Source organism: Amphiura filiformis, chromosome 15 (assembly GCF_039555335.1).
Source record: "Amphiura filiformis chromosome 15, Afil_fr2py, whole genome shotgun sequence".
Lineage (NCBI taxonomy): Eukaryota > Metazoa > Echinodermata > Ophiuroidea > Amphilepidida > Amphiuridae > Amphiura > Amphiura filiformis.
In genome coordinates, this window is record NC_092642.1 from 2,758,939 (window position 1) to 2,782,657 (window position 23,719).

At 38.2% G+C, this 23,719-nt stretch overlaps 1 protein-coding gene across 1 annotated transcript in view; it reads left to right on the forward strand.

The window, feature by feature from the left end:
• Nucleotides 1-973: 973 nt before the first annotated feature.
• LOC140171146 (uncharacterized) overlaps nt 974-23,719 on the forward strand; it is a 39,647-nt gene continuing 16,901 nt past the window's right edge. The window contains 2 exon segments of the mRNA XM_072194333.1: nt 974-1,293; nt 9,937-10,044. Of these exon segments, the coding sequence (XP_072050434.1) occupies nt 984-1,293; nt 9,937-10,044 (418 nt within the window). The 5' untranslated portion in view covers nt 974-983.

Below are 23,719 nucleotides of genomic sequence, written 5' to 3' on the forward strand. Positions count from 1 at the left end.
TTAAGGGTTAGATAATTAAGGTTAGGGTTAGTGGGCTCAGTGCTAGTGTTTAGGGATAATGAGACTTAAGTACTTTTACACTGAGATTATAGGCTGTATATTTTTGACAGGGAGAAATATATTACAATTTTAGGACTGACAAGTTATTGTGAAAATGTTATATTTGGTGGTGTTAAGTGCAAACTGTTCAAAATTAGCCAACATTTTCAAGGACCATTTGGGCTCTTTGGGTTTGAAATATGTGGCCCTTCGTCATTTTTTTACTGTCACAAACTCGTTAAAAAGTTTAATGTTAAACTGGTCCATATTTTGTGACACTTTCTTTGTAAGACTCATAACCCAACAACAGCCAATGCCGTGGATTGATGTTGGAGCAGTTCATCTTGCTGACATTTCACAATTTTACTGCAGGGTAACTTCACTATCAAGCTGGCAATATTATATACAACAACATGGGCTGTTCTTCATTCATGAATCAATTTATACATTGTTGCACAATGTGTCTTTGAAATATATTTTGTGTTTAAGCAAATAAAGGGGTATTGGTGATGGGTATTTTTTTTTAAAATCATTGAAAAGATGCAAAAAGGGGTATTTATAAAGTTTGCAATGAACATGCCTATCTCCTCCAATGGAATGTGAGGACCGGGAAGGCAGTATTTCCATTTGCATGGTCATCTCAAAACCAGATTCTACTCGCAAAGTGCGAGCTGAGTGTGTGTACGCCTGTCAAACGCATGCTTTAATTACCACATATATGCGTTGCAAAAGTCTTCTGGCACATTGCTAGAAAAGAGCGAGGAACAAAAATGCATATGCGTCTGCAGGGGAATCTCGTTTTGGTAAAAAGATGGCGGATCCGTGCAAAGGGGAATAGTCCTGCTCATTTATGACTGAATTATTATAAAATGATTGTCATATTGATATCTTTTCTTATTTACAGATATTGCAACTAGTAGAAAACATACCACCAACCACCAACAATGAAAGGACCTAAGGCAAAAGTACGCCATGCCGACTCCCCAGATACAACATCAACATCGGACACTGGTCCTCCTCCTCCAATATTTCATCCAAACAATGTGACACATAGCGGATGGCTCTCAAGACGACAGAATCAAAAAGGACGTTTTAAGAAGAATTGGCAAAAGTGTTGGTTCGTAATCGCCGATGGACAATTGCATTATTTTAAACACCAGGGGAGTCTGCCGTTGCAAAGTTGTAAAATGAAAACCAGGAATTATAAAGACTCGGACAATGAGCCAAAAGGATTTGTGTTAGAAGTACATCCAGGTAGGTATTTTATTGAATCCTGGGAGAGGTTCTCAACTTTGGTTTGAGTGGGGATGTGCACTGGAAAACTACACAACTTTAAACCAAATTTGACCAAAAAAAACCAAACTCAAAACTACACCAATTGTTGGAAAATGTTTGCAAATTTTGCTAAAAAACAATGAAAAATTGGCACTTTTTTGAGAAAATTTAAAAAAAAGCACTCTTACTTGAACCAACTTTTCATGAATCAATAAACCAAAATGGTTGGAAACGCACCCCGAATCTGAACTGAATGGCTGAAAAAGCACCAGCACATCCGGCATCCCTGTACTTTCATTGCCACTAAGACCATGTGGATTGAATCTTAAGTCACAATGGGGTATCTGCTTGTTACATGACCAGGAGATATTACATTTTTCTTAGGAAGCAGACTGATTCAAGATATATCAAAAATGTATATCAGCTGACAATGTCAACTGGAGTACTGTATAAGCTTTGATTTGTGAAGAATGTGTGCATCAGTATGAAAATACAAATATAAACATAGGGTAAGGATGTGCGACTGGGACTCTGAACACATTTGATGAAAAAAAGATTCCAAAATATACCAATTTTCTATTCTGTTCAAAATTACACAAAACATTCGTTAAAAAAACACTGAAGAGTTTACATCTTTCCAGGTTTTTGTAGAAAATTTGAAACAAATTTAATTTGGCACAACACTAAATAGGCCACAGTTAAAGTCATAATGTACGATCTTATAATATGAATTTGGTTAATTTTTTTCAAACCTGATTTTTTGGCATATTTGTAATGTTTACACATGTCACAACTTGCACCTAAATGGAATCAGCCAAATTTGTTGTCTTTGTAGGTAAACAGAGCAAAGTTCGACATAAATTCATAATTCAAGAAATTATGACTTCATGTCCGCCCATAGAACTGCGTGTTAAACGGCCAAAATAACAAGCAGTGTTTCTTTCACGTTACCTCGTTATTTCAGCTCAAAATGGACAGAAACCATTCCCGATCATTATTACTAGTATTATTTCAGCATTTTGAGTATATAATGCCAAATTTAAAATTTGAAGGAAATCGTACATTAAGCCTTTAAGCTTCCAGTTGTCATTCTAAAGATGATGACATCAAACATTGCAAATCTCAGGGATTCCAGTCTTCAGTGTAGTCTTGTGGACACACACTCTGGGATTGACTTTGGAATAGCAATTTTTGAGCATGTTGATCCTCAAGAATTCTATACTGTCTGAACTATTGTGTGCAATCCCAAGCATAGGCTTAGGAAGATTTTCAACATTGGGGGGGGGGCTGAAACTTGAAAAAAAAATTGTGGGGCCAGACTGGGGGTGCGCGATGGGAGTTCCCCCCCTCGGAGTCAGAAAATTGTGCACAATATAGGTCACAAAGACCCCTTTTTCCTCTATTTTATCACAATTTTTTAAGTTCACCTAGGATTATTGGGGGGCTGAAAGGTATTCCAGTCCCCACACCAAAATTACTGAGGGGGCTGAGCCCCCCTCAAGCCCCCGCGGTTCCTAAGCCTATGCCAAGTCTGATGGAATGTGTCAAGTTGTCATTCCACAATGGTGGCACTTTACCCCAACTCCATCAGGCGCCACTCCATCTGCCCACCTCTTTCTACTCTGTTCCACATACAAATAAGATGCATTGTTGCTATGGCATGGCCTGAAGGCCCACATCTCACTTATCATTATGCTACAGGAAAACCATAAGAATATATTTTGCTACTATGTGACATCAGTTGCTTGTAACTACTACTCAAAAGGGAAGAGATAAAAATACCCTTGCGGTTTGTCAATGGGATTACTCAGAGAACCGCAGAACGACTAGGGAATATATGGTAGGAATATAAAGATAGAGAGCCACATAATGACTAGGGAATATATGGTTGTAATATTAATATGGAATATATGGTTGCGTGAAGGGTTTTGATTTAAAGGGACTTTCTATTTTTGACCGGCATATATTCAATTTGCTGGGAATAGCATAATATTTCAGGAATTTGAAATCAATAAAATTGTCATTTGGTATTTTTTCATATTAACAAAATTGGCAAAAAGACTCTTTAACATGACAAAGATGTGTCGCGTTCGGCATTATTACTTATTTTCTGATTTTGAGAATCATCCTCTCAGCAAACATGAAAATGTTCTCAAAATGTTACATAAACATGTTTTGGTCAAAACGTTTTAATAACATTTCAATGTCGAGTTATATAAAAGTCATGAACACATTTGTAAAATGTTTATATGAAAACACACTACAACAACATTTAAAGATTTTGCCAAAATATTTTCACAAAATATTTTTGAAATCTTGATGGAAAACATTCTAACATTTTATATACCCTTAATATAAGCGGACATTTACACGTTTTCTGCAAACGTTTTGTGTTTGCTAGATTGAGAATCCGTGTGAATGTCAAATTGAATGTATCTGGAAAATTGTCTACACACAAGCATACTTGATTGATTTTATGAAAAAAGAGTTTGATGTGTGGGAACATAAACAGCATAAAAGGGTTCATTTTGGTATGTAGAACATTTTGTTTAGATATCCGAAGGTCCTGGGTTCGATACCTAGTGGAGGATGAATGAAATAATGATCAATTTCTGTAATTAGAGACTGATTGATTATTATGTCATTACAATTTAGGGGAAAACACAATTTTTAGGGAAAAGGGGGAACACAAAGTTGAAATGAAGAAACTTTAGAAATCGGAGTGGATGCAAATGTTTGTGAAACATATTGTGAATTGGTCCATTTCTCATACAGGTGCAAATATAACGACTGCTCAGTGCCAGAAGTGGGTAAGTGCAATAGCTGCCCTGTGAACATTTGAAAACTTACACACAGTATATTGTACTCATCTAAACATGGCAGCTACACATGGCAGCTATTGCACTTACCCTCTTCTGGCACTGAGTAGTCAATATTAATGATCCCTTGTTTTAGTATAATGAGGTTGTAATTGTGAGAGAAAGTTATTAAGTAAACAACAAGAATTATTAAATTGAATTAATTGTGATCATGAACCGCCCAGCTTGTGTCGTCTGCTCAGATATAAACGTTACATAACATCCTGGTCCCTTTTATTGTAAGCTTATTTTGGTCTTGTCTTTGTTAATAGTTTCCTCTCACATGTTCTTTTTATTTAAGTTCATTACCGTTATTACAGGTCGTTGTACCAAATGGGCCGGCTATGTCATTTTAAATCTGCCCTATGGAAGATTTGTAGGAAATATTCGCCCAATTTGAACCTAACCTAGCATGCTTTTAAAGAAAATGAATTGAATTGAATATGCAAAAGGTTTAATTTTCATTAACATATTTCCTCTGAATAGTTGTGACAAATTAACTTATCTGAACTGTAGTGTAATATAATGTCTAAAATACAAACTAATGTCTAAAATGACACTTTTCATCAATGCAGGCAATGTTTGACCCAGTCATGATTTTGGCCCAGTAAAAAATAGATTTGGCGCACAAAAATTTATTAGTCAATTTGAGGAATTTCAGTTTTTAAGCCAACATTGGGTCAATTTGGAAAAAAAAGCTCTTCATTTGGTGCACCAAATTTCCGGAACACTGCAGAATATTATTAATTGAATTGAATAATCCTTATTTATTTAATCATCTTTATTCAAACAGTTTAAATATAAAAATTAAAAGGAATAAAGAAACCAACAAACACCCAAAACAACTGGGCCAATTTACTAGGCATAGTGTTAAGGGCTGGGGTATGAACGTTTGGACAGTATTTATTGTGGGACATTAGAGCACATCAGACATATCGAATCGCATTCTGAATACGGAGAATGTCCTTCTGATATCAAATAATTTTGATTTTTGAAATTCGCAATGTAATACACATTTTATGGCAAATCATTAAAATTGATATTTTTGATATTTAACAGTACTTGAAGTAAACTTTATAAATCTGATGATTTATACTTAAAGTGTATGTAGGTGGGATGAAAAGCCGACGATCAATTGAAAATTTTGACCTTTTCAGATTGAAGATATGGATTTTTTTTTCCCAAAACACCATAAAAAATAGGTCTTTTGGGAAAAAAATCCATATCTTCAATATAAAAGGTCAAAATTTTCAATTGATCGTCGACTTTTCCTCCCAGCTACATACACTTTAAGAATATATCATTAGATTTATCAAATTTATTTCGAGGACTGTTATATATCAAAATTTGAAAAATATCAAATTTTAATAATTTGTCATAAAATTTGTATTATATCGTGAATTTCAAAAATGAAAATTATTTGATATCAGAAAGACATGCTTCGTATTCAGAATGCAATTTGATACGTCTGAGATGCTCTCATGTCCCACAAAAAATACTGTCGAAACGCCATAAACGCTCATTCTAGATCCCTTAACAAAATACACACAAATATTACTACACCTGAATGCAAAACAAAATATAATAGCCTATATAATAAAAAAAGGTAAACCAGTACATTGAGTCATTACTTGTACCTTATTTCAGATCAGTCCATGTTTATACAAATATATTATAGTATTTTAAGGCCCTAAGTCTATATAAGCCATAACGTATGAACTTTTAAAATGTTTTTTTTTTTCAAACCAGATTTTTTGGCATATTTGTAATGTTTACACATGTCCCAACTTACACCTAAATGGCATCAGCCAAATTTTGTAGTGTTTTAGACCAACAGAGCAATTTTGAATTAATGTCATAATAAGGCATGTCTTAAGGCAGACTTTATAGAACACCACAGGTAAGCGACCAAGAAAGTAACCGGCCGGGTTTTCTTCCATTTTACCTAATTTTTTTTTCCAGCTAAAATGACCAGAAAACTTTCCTGACAGTTATTCCTAATATTATTTCATATATTTTTGGCAAAGAATACAAAATGGAAGTTTTTTTTTTTTTTTTTTCAAATCATTTATTTTTGAATACAAAAGTTGTGAGCTTGTCGTCTCCATAGCTTGCAAGTCCAAGTCACTATCCACAACATGCTCATCTATCAGGGACACAGTTCTTTAATCCCAATACATTTGTACATTCATTGAATGACCTTTAAAAAGTTGGGTACAAAAACTAATACTCTGCAACTTGAGGTCAAATTTTGCACTATGATTGTTTAATTGAGGTTATTGAACTATGCCATTGAGATGAGGCCATTGTGGTCCATAGTGAGTAGAGGGTTAAGGACCATGGGACTCTGTCACACAGTCATTGTTAGCTAACCGGAAATGAGTGCTCAGGAAAAGATCAATGTGCCGATAAAAATAGAATGCCCTCAACTATTTTTGACATAACACTAATGAGGTCGGGAAAGAGTGTGAATTATATTTAGATTGACCAAAACAATTAGTAAATTGGCTGCTTGTAATGTCAATGGTTTTATGATAAGTCTTAATAAGTAAACAATATATTGATCAGTTTGGTACAGGGGGAAAGGTATCAGAAAAACAAGTTGATGCTCAGGCTGTATCCCATTTTTAGGGGCACTATTTTTACTTTTAAATCTGGATTTTGTGAAAAATAAATTAATATTAGTTATTATTTTAATCATGTAGTTTTCAAAATTAGTGTATAAACAGTTAACATTTCGACAATATTTCAAAAACAGTCCAACCTCTTTTATCCGGCCATAATGGGACCAAGCACTGTCCGGATAAGTGAAAAATCCGGATAAGTGAATTACATGTAATTCTGCATTGACTGTCCCAAGTACTGAAATTGTGACAACAAAAGATTGTTTTCACATGGGGTAATAACACTAAAAGATGGCTTTAGAGCGCTTAATGTGACATATATGTCATTCTAAGCATTCAGAGCATGGAAGTAAGGAGTTAAATCATCAAAAACATGTTTTTCTGTGAAGATTTTACAGCCGGATAACAGAGAGATCCATATAAAAGAGGTCCGGATAAGAGAGGTCGGACTGTAATCAACTTAGCACAGACATGACTTCTCATGCATGTGCATCTACCTGAGTCGTAATGCTTCGAGTCATTTCATAGTTGAGCCGAGTCATTTCTAGCAAATGACTCAAGTCACTGTACAATCTCTATGGGGATGATTTCAAGATCTGAGTTGAGTCATTTCCTTTTTGAAAAGTCAATTCTCGAGTTACGACTCGTTACCAGCCTGGTATCTACATTAAACTGATTATTTTTGCTGACTTGACACAAATGTAAAGCGTCTGTCTGATCATTAATTAGATTCACCCTGAAATACAAGTGATGTGTACATTTATGAGATGTTGAATGAGATAAAAGCAACAGACATAGTAAAGGCTTCATGTGTAATGATGAGTGTATACTAGGCATGACAGATGCATTGTCAACAAGAATAACATGGCTAATCTGAGGCAAAGGTGAAGGTTTTACTCCAGGGGGGGCATCAACAATTTTTGGTGGGTATGTTCCCCGAATTTTGAGGTGGTGGGTCTTTGGGAGCTGACGGCGCACTGGTAAAAGGGGTCTTTGGAGCTGTGAACGGGCTGCGAACAAGTAAAATTGGGTCTTTTGGAGCTGTGAACAGTCAAAATCATGGGTCTTTTTTGCCTTTTTGGTTGAAAAATATGAGGAATGAGAAATTTTTGGGTCTTTTAGAGCTGAAATTATCAAAATCAAGGGTCTTTCGGAGCTCTATTTTGGTCAAATATAGGGGGTCTTTGGGAGCTGCGAAATCCAAAAAGGGTTTTTTTTCTGGGGGAACATACCCGTATGGACATTTGAGTGGTGTTGAGTGCTCCCTCCCCGGTTTTACTGCAATTTGTTTTTAGATGACAGAAGATATGTGACACGATCAAGGGAAATGAGTCGGATTTCGCTAATATTGATTTTGAGATATTGGCAAAGAAAGTGTTAAAATTCTTTTGTTTTATATTGTTTTCAGCGATTGATAAATTGGCGTAACTTCAGAAAGAAAAGTCGTATCAACATGGGGTTTTCAGTTTCTGAAAGCTCTAAATGTCCTCTTTAGAAACATGTGTAAAACTCATTTTCGACCAGGGCCGACATGTGACTCATTCCCCTTGATCATGTCACATATGTCTGTAATTCTTCCATTATGTTTATACAAATTCTGTGTGCATGTCATGAAACATGTGCTTGCTATTTGCAAATCTGAACCGGGATTATGTCATTGGAAAACTTTACAAATAGGCAGCTAGTGCCTACTCAATCAAGTCTGGTGCTCCCCCAATCAGGCTCAGTGCCTCACCCCAATTTGATGACTCACTCTATAATAACCCTGATGAAGGGTAATTGTTTTTGCATGTTTAGTTTTCCAAGGGTGTATTTTAAAGGGAAAACCTATACAACACACATTACATAATGTATACCTATCAGCAAATGCAGAAAATTTATTCACCCTCTTACCAATGGTAATGAGTCACAAAAATTCCAGTTAAGTCAAGTTATTTGGACTCACTTTTAGCTTGAGTCATTAGTCAAGTCAAGTCACTCAAGTCACTGTACAAATTCAATGGGTTTGAGTCACATACAGACATGATTAAAAATGAAAATATATAAAGGCAATAAGCTGCAACACAAGACCTCAGACAGTGCATGTCCCACAACTATTTTGGATCAGAGAATTTCAGACAGGGTTATATATATAGTATCATAAGTATTTTTTGTAAAAACAGGCTTCATTGGCCACATTGGACATCAATTAGGACCGCACTTGGCCCGTGGACCACAGGTTGGCCACCGCTGCCTTATTGCCAGTGTCGTAGGCAAGGGGGCCAGCTCCCCCAGTGAGAAATCTTGCTCCCCTCTCTTTTTTCCTCATGTGGGATGATGGCTGGCCTGATATTGAAGGTTTTTATGCATTTTTATACTTATGAATTTGTATTTTGACCATATTTTGTCCCCTTGTATGTTGCCTTGACCCCTCCTCTGGAAACATCCTGGCTATGCACTGCGTATTAATGCTACAAAATCACTTAAGCCCCCCAACATTTGATCATGTCCAGACCCCCTTCAGGTTAATCCTCCTTTGAGTTAATGCACTCTTGGATATATGCTGGCCGGTCTTTGCACTGGTCCAATCAGTCAGCCGGGTGTATTAACTTAGTGTTATTCTTCCTGATAAATAGACACAATATTTCCTGATGGGTCAGCCGTCTATGTGACACAGGGTGTTTGCTTGGTTGCATATCTGCCCTGCCATGGAAACACACAGTATCTACTGTGTTAGGTACTTGTAGATAACTGTGTTTTTCTATATGAGGGCAGAATAGCTAGATGAATTGTGATGTCATACCATAGAGTCTGGGTGAAAATGGGTATTAATAGTGAATGTCTGCAAATAGGAATAATAATGTGGTATTACAGACATATAGGGCAGGGGTTCTCAATTAATTTGTTTCAAGGGCCAAATTGTGTTGAACAATAATGCTGAAGGGCCAAAAAAATCAATAGAGCGTAGCGAGCGGAGCGTCTTAGCGGATGGGGTCCAGGGGCCCGCCTTTATGCTGACGCAACTTCTCTGGATAGTATATAAAAGCAACAGAGCCCAAAAGTAGTGCTACCAGGGGCTCTGACATTTAAAATCTAGAACTATAGCCTATATGAATGATCTTGTATAAAAATTGTTTTTATTTTTTCTTCCTTTTCAACAGGTGAGGAAACAGCCAAAATTATACATTCACAGAAACCATTTTTGGTCTCAGCACCTACACAGATGGAGGTTGATACATGGGAAAGAGAGATTAGAAGAGTCAGAGGAGGTAAGTATTCTCTGCTTGTCTGTCTGTTGTAGTGGCGCAGATTTGTGGGAAAAAATTTCTCAAAGTAAAGTGAATCTAGCACCATTTGGAGACCGAATAAGCTTGTGGTAAATGCATGTGAAGCGTGTGAAAAATGTTGCCATATTGAAGCAAAAATGGTGAAATATGGTGCAAAAGTGCAACAAATCCATGCAAATAAAGCAAAAATTTGCACTTTTAAGGCTAAAATGGCCAATGACCAAAATGAGGTTTATTTGGTCAGAAACTTACATACAGGCATCAACATGGGGGGTGGTGATTGTATGGACCATCCCCCCTTATCAAAATATTGGGGGGATTCATCCCGCATCTCCGGGATCTACGACTATGCTCTATTACTATCTTGGAATTAGGGACCGTTCACAAACACTTATTAGGGGGCCTGATGCAAAAAAATTTCATCTCATTTTTTCGAGATCTCAAAAATTTCAGGGCCCCCCTTTTTGACATGAAAATTATGAGTTAACCCCATAGAAAAGCATATAAACTCAATTTTCTCAGGACAATTTTTTGTCGGTTTTTTCAGGGCCCCCTTAGGAGGTCCCTTATCATTGCTTATTGTCATGCATTCCCAGCTTTGTCTTAAGCAGGAGATCACTGATACAGAGCAAGTCATACATAACCTCACACCATATGACACGGTTTCAGATTTGAAGCAGGTTTGACTGCCAAAAATGGCAAAATATAAAGTTTCAAAAAATATTGTTTTAAATATGTTTTCTAGACTGAAATTGTGTGCAGAATTCATTTCTGAAGTCAGAAATGCACAATCTGTCATTGTTTTCCTGATATGAGCATTACAGTAGAGGCATATGCTTTTGACGGAAATAAAAATATGAGATCTATAAGTGACAGCATCATCACAACATATTTGAACTCTATTGGCACACTTATAAAGGCTCTGCAAGGCTCACATCATGTTGTAGTTCAAGTCTGACATCTGATTGGTGCACACACATTGAATATAGGTCACATGATCGCGCAATATTACAGGTACTAATTGTTCCTGATTTTGCTCAAAAATGGGGTGGCGAGTCAATTTGATAAAAAACTTAGAACTAAAAAAATATGCATTTTAGCACAAGTTTGATACTATATCCCTGTAGTATTGTATCATGGGAATAACTGATTAGTTTTTCTGAAGTCAGAAATGCAAAATCTGTCATTGTTTTCCTGATATGAGCATTACAGTAGAGGCAAATGCTTTTGACTGAAATAAAAATATGAGATCCATAAGTGACAACATCATCACAACATATTTGAACTCTATTGGCACACTTATAAAGGCTTTGCAAGACTCACATCATGTTGTAGTGCAAGTCTGGCATCTGATTGGTGCACACACATTGAATATAGGTCACATGATTGCGCAATATTACAGGTACTAATTGTTCCCGATTTTGCTCAAAAATGGGGTGGCGAAATCAATTTGATAAAAAATTAGAACTCAAAAAATATGCATTTTAGCACAAGTTTGATACTATATCCCTGTAGTATTGTATCATGGGAATAACTGATTAGTTTTTTAAAAATGTCGCACTCATATTTTTTTTTGTGCGATTTTTTGAAATGCCAAATTTTACGTAATTTACAGATGTCACAAATTGATAAAAAAATTAGAAAAGAAAATTGAGAAGGAATGGAAAGATATTAATGTTATACCCACGTAGGAACTTATACTGTGCATAACTGATTAGTTTTTCAAGCCTATAGCTCTTGTAGTTTTCTTGTAATCCCGATTTTTATAAATGGCAGGAATTTTTACACACATCAAAATTTTAAGGGGTAGGGGAAACATTTTTACATTTTGCAAGTCTTTCCCTTAGTTCAAATGAAGAAAGTTAGGCATCAAATGAAAGCCCATTCAATACTGCATATACTGGTAGGTCAACCATCACTGTAGCACCTTCCTATCAAGAGTTATGATTTTTCAAATCAATTTTTTTTGCCGAAACGGCTTATTTTGGCTTGTCAATTGTCACGAGGCATGTCATATTTGAATGATTCTGGCGCGCAAATGATTAGGTCAATCACAAAATAAATACCTGAATCCATCAAATAGTACCCTCAGCTGATATGTTAACATTTTAAAGGGCCATATCTATGTATATTGTAGACTCTATGAGTATACAAAGTTGGCATGTGAAATTTTTTGTCACCCAAAAAGTGTGTTTTTCGGGCAAAATCGGCCACAAATCAACATTTTGTAGCAAAACAATGTACAATGCACGCGTTTTGACAAAAAAATCATGTTCTACAAACAATTGTACCCTAGAAAAGACACATTAGAAATTAAACATAGCTATTTTCACTCTGGGGTGAATTTTTACACACTTTGGCAGTGAAACCTGCTTCAAATCTGAGACCATGTCATATACACACCTGTTTTATCACCTGCACCATTCTGACAATACCAAACATAAACTGTGTGTCAGTAACACATTGACCAGGAACTCTGGTCTTCCTTGGTTCACACAGGAGTGCTGTGTGAGCGTGGTGAAGTTGGCTCGAGATTAGACATTAGACATTCACAATTGAATAATTCAATACGCTGAATATAAAGTTTTTGAAATTTTATTTTGATGAATTTTGACCTAAAAACAACTCTTATGTATAGTTTAAGTTTTCTACAGTCTTTTGACACCATTTTTGGGCATTTAAAAAATTTGGACAAAAATTTCAAAAGACGAAGTTCAAATATTTTGAAATTTTGAATGTCCAAAAATAGTGACTAAATACTCCAGAACACTTGATCGATACATAAAAGTGGTTTTTAGGTCAAAATTCGCCAAAATAACAAAGTTCAAAAATTGTGAAATTTTTGAAAGTCCAAAAACGGTCTTAAATGACTCCAGTACCCTTGATCGATGCAGAAAAACGATTAAAAGTGTAATATTCAACGTAATAACGAATGTCTGTCTAATCTCAAGCCAACTTCACCGTGCCGCTGTGTGTCCATCTGCTTTTACACACAGGTTTCACATGTGTGTGTCATTGTTTGCAGGTGTTTACAAACACACCCCTACTTAAAACCACAGATATTGGAATATCTGTGAAAAAAACCCACTAACAATGTAGGCCTACCATGCCTATTGCAGACTTTGACCCACTATATTCAGTTTTTGCTAGCCAACCGTGAACACACACATTGGAAGTTTTGGGTGTTTTTTTGCCTTACCATCAAAAGTGCCAATTGACACCCCCTAACTGCAGTCATTGCTTATTTATGCTTGCAATTTAGAAACACCATTCAAGAACTGCAGACATTAGTCATGTTTGTAAAGACTTGAAAATTAGGATCTACAACTAACAGTGGACCTTGGACACCCAAAGCTATTAGTTCCAAACCATGCACCCCTAGACTTTGCCAACTGAGACCATATACTTTGCACAGGCAATCAAGACATGGTCATAGGCCTATATGCATTTTTACATTATTTGCGATACACTAGAAAAAGGGAACCATGGACATCCTTGTTTGCTGGGTGACGTCAGTTATCATGTTATTTTGGTGTATGTATCTTCATTTCCTGATCTTACTCGTTACAAATGCCCACCCCCGCACACAAACCTCCACAACCGCACACATACACACCTAATATCCCTGCCATTGCAGAAATCACAAATCTGAAGATTTTGAGAAACAAATGGCTAATTAACCAGTAGGTTTTTCTGCCTTGTCATGTACAGTTGTTTCCCAATCAGCACTCTTAAACTCAGAACCTGTCATCTTAAATATAAGAATTATTGCATAAGATCTTCTTGAAAGATGCAAGAAAAGTGCAAACCCTTTTCTTTTAGCCACAAGACCTTGGCACCATGTCACTCATGGCATCTGTTAGAAGTGTATTGGGCTCTTACAGTTCAAATCCATAACCCCCCAATGGAAGGCATGAGCTGAATCTCCCACACATCAGGGGGTATATATTTCAAATGGAGTCACCCATTAGGTAACCCCATTTGAAATACACACTCCCTCCATATTGCATTTCCCGGGTGCATTTCACAGGCAAATATCTATATGAAGTTTGTTAAATTCATAGTTGGTGTCCATATACAGAAATGTACAAATGCACATTTCATAATTTCAGACACAAATAATGTGGGGGAAAAGCTTCTATTTTTGTAGATATGAGTCATATAAAACTATATAATGTGTGTGTCTTCGTTGGTTCAGCTGTTCCGTATGGCATCATATTTGGTCAATTGTTTTGTGCATTTTTAGTGCATGTAGGGTCATACTAGCCTTATTTAATAAGGGTCATTCAAAAGTTCTTTTTTTTCCGTTTTGGATGTCGAAATTAAATGACTATACTTTTAAATTTGGAACATTGAATTTGATTCTTGTGCTGCTGTGGTGGTGCTGTTTTGTATTGGTGTTATTAGTTATAAATTCCAATTAATTTTTCTGTAACTTTGTTCAATTAAGTCCTTTTTTTTGTATTTTTTTCAGTATCTGTAGTACACTTTTTATGCAATATGTGAAATGCTGTTAGAGCCTGAAAAAATGAATGAATGGAATAAACAATAAATATAATGAATTATATAAAAAAAAGCACAGTGATTTATAGTGTGCTATATGCACAGGCACAATGCCTAGACGTTGATCCACAAGCCTCAGCACACTTTACAGGTTGTTGCTGACCACTACGGGGCACATCATTCCATAAACCATTAAACAACAAATCAGGGACTTTGCTGCTTCAAGAGTGCATGCATACCCTAGACATTCCACAAATAACCTTCGCAACCAGGATCAGCTCCCCGAGTTTCGTACAGGTTACAACGAGACAAATTAGCAGTAAGTTCCTTGTCCAGGGGAATTTCAAGCTAACTCAATTTTTCCATGAGAGCGTATTAGGCACCGCCATGGTTTGAACCCGCAACCTGTCGCATAGTCGAACACCTTAACGATTGAGCTAACTTGGGCTAACTTGACTGTTATATACACAAGAAAAACAGAAAATCCTCAGCCAATGTGCTGTCATTATCTATTAAACCTGATCATGTTATAACAATATAATTGATACATTTGTATGCAGAATCTTGCTTAGCACTAATTTGATACCACATTTGCCAACAAAAGCTGCATATTGACAAAGATTGATACCAGTTTGACATGGTGCGTTTTCAAAAGTTGCAAATCAAAATGGTCATGCCAAACTGCTAGGCATGATCAAATTGGAGCTAACAAGTTTATGTACACAAGTAACATTCATGACCAGGTTTAGACTTATGACGGGTCATAGTGAAGGCTTTCTTTCTGTGTTGTGTTTATATAACTATAATAATTTGCTTAAAAAGTTACCTTTTTCAGAGTCTTGGTTTAGCAGCGACGTAGCTTGCAACACCATCACAGAGTCTTCATTCAGCGTAGGTCATTGTAAACACTACGCTGAATGAAGACTCTGTGATGGTGTCTCAAGTTATGTCGCTGCTAAACCAAGATTCTGAAAAAGGTAACTTTTTAAGCAAATGTCAAGAATGACAGAGTCCAATATCGGTATCCATGCTGCTAACTATAATAATATAATATCAATTGTTCTCATATGACAAACCAAGTTTGCTAATATAATTCACAATATCGCAAGTATTCAATTATAGCATTCAATATGACATGAAATCATGATACCATTATTGTTTATAATTAGGCATATTATCATCTCATATTGTTTACTTGTTAATGCAGCTGTCAGTTCACAAGAATTATGTCAATTCATGGTGGAAACTATTCTACTGCTATATAGTAACCATGGTAACCACAACCCTAAATCAAGTGGATTAACCTAAAACTAGTCTAATAATAAATTAAGCTTGTCCTAAATCTGCTTGTCAAAGGTCTAGTTTTTAATCCTTGTTTTGTTTTTGTTTTTTGTTTTTGCAGAAAAAACATTAGAAATTAGGTTCTAATTATCAGGGACATAAGCAATTGTGTTTTTACTTCTATAAAGTACAAAAATTGCCAATTAATTTCAATGCGCAAAAAAGTTCTAAAGTCATCATACAGAGGGTATTATGTCCTCATAATGATTACACTTTCAAGTTAAAGTCCTCCGTTGTATAGAAAGACAAATTCACACATACAACGTCACCCCGGCCCCACTCACACACACCCCTGTGGCAGCACCAGGGGGAGTTGATAGGGTGCCCCAAAAGTATTTGGTGGTCCTAGGGGCAGCATATATCCCCTGATGGAGAGGCAGGAATAAAACCACTTAGGGGTGTTGGGGGAGAGGGAGGTTCCCCTTCATACTGGAACCATCTAAATAGGCATGAATTTTCCATCGTTCCTCCCCCTTCCCCCGAGATTGATGCCCATGATTGGGGAAACCGGAAAGCTATTGCCAACAAAGAAAATTATCAATACTGTCAAAATACCTACGTTTTTTTTTTTTTTCTCAAACTCATAGGGAATGATTTAAAAAATTATCTACATGAATAAGTGTGAACATGCATAGTATTGTGTGCTTCTTTTTGCTGCTGCAAAGAGTACTTACTTTCAGTCTTATTATCACAAAATCTACTTGATTTGTGTACGTGTGATATGAAAACTTGGTTAGCTATGACCTATCCTGTGATAGACATGCCTTGTTATGCTCCAATTCAACACATTGATTGTCCATAGGCAACTCAAGGGATCGGTCATCTTAAAAGAAACATATGAAAGGATTCCTAGCACTTGTTCAGTGTCGAGACGACTGTGACAGGCCCTCACTGACAAAATTCCCCAGTCTTCCCTTGGACTGTGCGCTCGAAGGTCTCTTCGCAGCTGTGTGTGCTTTGTGCGTACACCCCCTCAAGGAACTGGAACCAGATCCGGGACCAGATCTAGGGATGCCATAAAATACGAGCATGAAAAGGTAATTGTGCAGACATTGGCCTAGCTATAATAGAGGTTACAGGTGGAGGAAACAATGTCAATCTAATTCTGCAGGAAGAAATATACCAAAATACCCTATGACAATAGCAAATATCTCACCTAATAGGGGCTAATTATAATGTAACTGACTTACACCCATTTTTATAGGTGATCCGAAACCTGGTAGTTGCAATGAATAAAGCTAGAAGCAGCATAAACATGAGCGTAGGGGGTCCCTTCTCCTTCAGCTGACAGTATATAGGTGTATGCAAGCATATGATTTTAAGACACGGTGGCTCAGTGGTTACGGCCTTGGACTCATAATCTGAGAGCTTGCTTGATGTGCATGGGTTCGAGTCCCTGTCCCACCACCGTGTTGCGCCCTTGGGCAAAGCGCGTTGCCTCGCTTGCCTCACCCCACCCAGGTGCAATGGGAAGCTGTTAGGCGCCAATTGTAGGCTGCAAACGTGGTTCCGACATATTCTAATGATGGCGGAATAAATGTAAAGCGCTTTGAGGCTGTTTACGGCATAACGCGCTATATGTGACCATCCTCCACAACTGAGCCCGGATGTCGCTAGTGCCACTATTGAGATATGCTCCATTGAACTTAACAATAAACAATAGGAAACAAAGGATTTATTGACTGTTTTATTGATTTTTCACTACTTAAATGTCAAGTACTATAGACATGATATACATCATTTTAAAGCTAATTTCAAGCAGAATATTTTGGTTGAATATCTCAAAAATGATGATTGGCGACTTCAGGCCTTAGTTGTGCTGGATGGTCACATATAAATATCTACATTTTACATTTTATTTTAAGACCATTAAATGGGGTTGCAAAAGGTGACTAGTGTAGCCAGGATTTCTGGTTGGGAAAACTTTCAAGGGGGATATTAAAGATTTGACAAAAATAACAAAGAATATACCCAAATATGTGCCTAAATCTAAATATCGTGACCGGCCAGCATCCCCAAAGGATGGCAGTGCCACTGGTTATGCCACTGAGAAAATTCATACATAGATGATATCCTCTGCCCATTCTTGTCAAAACTTTTGGTAAAGATGACTGTTCCCTTGTGTGTAGAATGGACGGACAGTTTTTGTGTGTCAGGGTTAGCAGACATTGGTTGATATGCTTGAATGCAATAATCCCTCTGTGAAAGGTAATTGATGGTGGTTAATGACATAAAACACTAAGTTTAGTTATAAATATGGGTTAAGAGTATAAGAGGTTAAACATTGAATACGTCATACACCGTAAAGATTCGCGTTAATGGTGCACGTAGGCTTGTTTGCCTTAGGGTAGATATCCCAAACAAGACTTAAGAGACCCTCTTTGCCTTAGGGTAGATATCAAATCCTTCTGAAGAAAATCCAAACAAGACCCTGTACTTATTTGCTCATTGGATTTTTACGAGAGGGCACTTTCAGTTTGTGCCTAAATGTTAAGAAGCCCATATGTGACTTAATTGCTACCACGAAATCAGCATAAAGTCGCAAGGTGTTAGTCACTAAAAACACCCTGATTACTGCGTTGGTGTTCACTCACCTGTTAAAGCTGAATGTCCGTTGTGAATGGGGGCACAATGGGTGATTCACGAAGAATTATACTACTGGCTTGTACAGGTGCGCGGCAAACAAAGAACATCAACTTAGTCAGATCAAATGTCTCGAATCTACCAACTCAAGGAAATGAGTATAAAGTCGCGGCGACTTTACGCTGATTTCGTGGTAGCAGGTCATGCACCATTAGGTGAATCATATATTGCATGAGAAGTCCAATATGCATGGTCCGACATTTTATCAGGCATTTATCCGCTGAGACAAACATTGCTTTTTCAGTTCTCCACTGCAAGCTTCTGCTCCCGGTTCCAACTGCAATATTATTGTTCCAATCAAAATTATCAGCTTCTCATCGTTGTTTTTTTCAGCAGTAGATGCTGTGTCCAATTGGCCCTGCATCTGTCAGAAAACAAAAAGTACCTGTAGGATGCATGGGATGAGCCAAAGCATGGAGCATTCCAAGTCCATATAAATGTAGAGAAAAACACTTAAGCTTGTTTAACCTTTTCCAGAGTTCACATCAGCAAGTTTTCATCCATCAAAGATGTCATATTGTGATCTGGCCATGCAGGAAGCTGGCCTAGTTTACTATGGTGCCAAACATGATCAGATCTATAATCTCAGAACCGAAAAGGGGTCAGTTGAATAAGACATCAGTATATAACCCAGGACAGACAGACTTTACTCAGTTTTCCTATTACTTTCCTAAATTCCTACACAGAGCATATACTTTTCAAGACAATCTGCAAGGTAAAGGGATAGTCGCATGGTGCCACTAATACCAAACACCAGCAATTCTGCCATGGTCAACCCTCAATCCATCCAGTCTCCATCAATATGCCTCAGCCCACGTACTCTCTTATGTTTACCTCTGCCACACCTATAATAGGCCTACCATTTCCACCCTGATGTTGCAGCAATGTGTTGAGGCAGCTGTTTCTCATGTGCATCTATGCAATATGTCTGTAAGCGTGTATGTGTTTACGGCAGCATTTTGAGGGAACGCTAGCATTTGAAGCTGCACCCAATGCAAAGCACCCTGATGTTACTGCCTCATCAGGGTAAAAATGGTACAGGGGCAAGTTGGCGCAGCGGTACAGGCTCTGCCTTGTAATTGGTGGAGCCCTTAATAAGTTTTGAGCCCCAGCTGCAGCGGTGCCATTGTGTTATGCTCTTAGGCAAGGTGCTTTACCTTACTTGCCTCTCTCTACCCAGGGGCGAAATGGGGAGCTGTTATGAATATTGTCCATTGAGCGCTGCCCAAAGTTATGAGCATGCCTTGGGCATTTTATGGCAGCTGACATATTCTAACAACAACGGAATAAATGTAAAGCACTTTGGTACATGTGCACATGTGAAAGGTGCTGTATAAATACCAACATTTATTTATAGTCAGACACCCTAGTCTTCACTAACCTAACTCTCAGACCAACAAAAACCTAACAGCTCACACCATGTACCTCCTCATCAACATGCGGGTGGGCAGCAGGTAAAACATAAGGCACCTCCACTCAAACCACCCGGAGGGAATTAGGGCTAAAACTCCTATAATTCTGATTTACCTACACTGTGACTATATTGTATAGCGAAGTCCCCAGTGATAATGAATATATCATATAACAATGACTTCAGTATTTGTTTGGGTGTAAGTAATGTAATGTTTAGTAATTTCATCAAATCTTTCAGGACTGAATGTCATTTCACACATTGTGAACTGACATAGTCATCCACCCGTTCCTGTGAGTCACTTACACATCATAAAAGTAGCACCAACTGGACACGGACAGGTCAATGTGTAGCAAAAAGCTTATTTTATGTTTTGCATCTTTCCATATTTGGCAAGAAATAGAACATTTTATGTTGTTTTGAGACTTGGAGGCCAGAGGTAATACTGTTATTAATATTTACTATATATGTGACTCTTATAGAGCTATACTAATGTTTCCTAAGCCTGAATCTCAACATGGTTCTGCATCAAACCAAAAATGGTTCTTTAAAGACTCAAAGAACCATTTATTATGTTCTTTCTGCAGCCATGGTTATTTTCAGTACCATTCTGTCCAATCATTCTCTTTTTATAAGAGTGTATGTTGACTTGTGTCTGAAGAATTCCAATGAGCAGGGCCGTTCCGACCATTAGGCCAGGTAAGGCGGTCGCCTAGGGCGGCGAACATGAGAGGCGCAAAAAGGCGAAAAAGGAAAAAAATGGGAATGGAGAAAGAAAAGGAAGAAAAAATGAGGGCGGATAAAAAGAAAAAAATGGGAGGGATAAAAAATACAGAAAAGAAGGAAAGCGGTCGTGGGCAGCAGTGGCGTATATAGCAACGGGGAGGGGGCAGGTGGGGCACCATCCTTAGGGGCGCCCGAATTGACCAATTCAGCATCGATTCTGCGCCTCTCAAGCGATGAAAGTCAAAATTTTCGCGCGCTTCGCGCGCATTTCACTACAAAAGATCAATTAATAATTAATTACTGTCAAAATTTATTTGTGGTAGACCCTATTTAAAATCAATCAATTGACCAATTCAGCATCGATTCTGCGCCCCTCCAAGCGATGAAAGTCAAAATTTTCGCGCTCTTCGCGCGCATTTCACTTCAAAATCATTTTAAAGATAATCAATAATTAATTACAGCCAAAATGTATTAGTGGTGGGCCCTATTTGTGGAAAATAGTTTCAAGAATCAGGGTGAGGGGGCGTCACAAGCCCTAACTGCGCCACTGGTGGGCAGTATATAAAAGGTCAAAACTGCCACAGTTTTCAAGGGGGTAACCACCTTTAACACTTTTTTGGTGTGCTTTGGTGGGGCGGCAGGGAGAGGCTTTGCCTAGGGCGGCAAAATCCCTAGGAACGGCCCTGCCAATGAGCTGGGAAATAGGAATCCTACAATGAACCTTTCACTAGCCACAGTCTTTGGCTCTCATGGACTTAGCGAGCGCTTAGCACAAAGCCAGTAGAAGGGCTCGACTGAGCATGCGAGCGCATAGCATGAGTCGCAGGCACGAGGCTAGCCCAAGTGGCTGGACCGAGCACAAACCGAGCCCGACTTCAATTTCCACATTTACAATATACAAGACATCAGGGCCGTTACAAGGTTGAAAAACATAACAAATTTCTCAAAAAGTGGGGTGGCCATGGCATCCCCAGCCGCCCGCTTGCTACGGCCCTGCAAGACATGTCCTGGACTAAAAGAATCTTTTGTAGAGTACTCCTGCAAAGAGCTTACTCCTGCAACTGCATGATGTGTCACTTGTTGTTATTTACATAATTACAAAACAAAAACAGCGTACAACAACTTCGCTATGATGAAATGCACAACTTGACAGAAATATACAAACAGCACACGCCCTGCAGCAGATGCTTCTCCAGCCTAACCCTGGGGAGCCTGTATTGACTCTAAAGTCTGTGTGAAATGTGATGTTTCACCACGGTGCCTAATGGAGCATGGTAAATGGGTCATCCTCTCTAACCCCAAGTGGTTAAGCTTAGTGATGAGAGGTGCCTACAAGAATTATTGAATATAAATTATTGACAATTATTACTTAATAGGCGTGTTCATGTTAGAGCTGGAAACACTGAGGTTTGCTATTCTTAAGAGGTTTGGTTAGAAGTTTACAGCCTTTATTTTAAGCACCATGGAAAACATTCAAAATCTGGAATGGCCTTGACACCTAGCTGATGCTCCAAAAGGTCAGTGGTGCATGGTGGGCATTAGCAACAAAGCGCCAATCCAGCTTGAAATGTGGGGGTGGAGGACAATTGACCTTAATTGTCAAAATGTGGCTGAAAAGAACAAAAAATGGGTAAGTGCATTTGTAAATGGTTCTTACTTTGGAGGTGTGTGTGTTTTGTCACATTCACACTGTGGAGTCTCCTAACAACCGTGGAGCTCCACAGTTGAAGATAACCTCAAAAATGGGGTTTTTGAGCCATAGAGGGGGGTATACCACCTGTCATTTTCTGATTAGAGCAACCTCCACAGTATGGCGGTTGCTGTGAGATTTGTGTAAAAAAATCTCCCCAGTTTGAATGTGGGTGTGTGAATCTCCCCAGTTGGAAAACACACACACCTCCACACTTGGCACCATCTACAAGAGGGGGTGGGTGGGAGGAGGACACAACCCCCCGTTGGATTGACGCCCATGATGGTGGGGCAACTAAATGGCTACGGTTGTGATTGGTATTCATTGCACCACTCACTGTGTAGTGCCAGCTGACAGTGAATCTTGCTTGAGTAGCCCAAACTCAGAGAGTTTGATTCACATTTGGACATAGCAGATTTTGAGATATACTCCCATTTGTCAACTTTCTACTTTCAACACTTAACCATTTGGTCAGTGATTGTGGTCAGTTTGTCTAATTACCCAATTATTCCAGAAGCCAAGTTGTCCATTCAATATGCTTGACCATAGGATGCAGAACTATCTAATCATATGTGTGTTGTTTGTTTTCACTTACAAACGTGGACTTTGAGTCCACACTTATGTAGTGAAAATCACACATAGCGAACCGTGGATGTCCACGGTCATAAGACAGCGGCAGATAGTGCTATACAAGCATAACTTTGCATATGGAGTAGGGTCATCTATCATGTCTATCGATCGTAGGTGTAATACCAGGTCCATGGTTAGCAGTGAAATATCACAGAAGTCCACGTTTGGATTATAATATGTTTGTGTGTGTGGGTCCACGGTTTCGCTGTTAACAACCACACACACAATACGAGTCTACGGTTATCGGTGGAAATGTATAGGGTTGTGTGTGTGTGTGTGGGGGAGGGGGTAACTTGCCTATCAATCAAATTAGTGAAGAGGACATAATGCCAGGCTGTGCCCCTCCCCTTGTGGACCAGGGACAAACAAGGAGGGTGCACAGGTGCCTTGAGGGGACTTAGAGGGCAGAGTGGCTGGTAGCACTACTTTTGGGCTCTGTTGCTTTTGTATACTATCCAGAGAGGTTGCATCAGAACCTTGCAAGGTCGGTTGCGTCGGTTTAACGCCTCACGCTGCGCGCTCGCTAAATCCGTGAGGGCCACAAACTGCAGCTAGGTGGCTGGTAATAGGTCTTGGCATGGGCAACCATCATTTTTTAGATGTGTCAAATACAGAATGCAAAATTGTCAAACAACTATCGCATGTAGGGCTTTCTTGCACTAACCTCTCCATTGCAATTTTATATTACATGATTCAAAGCCTTCAATCTTCAA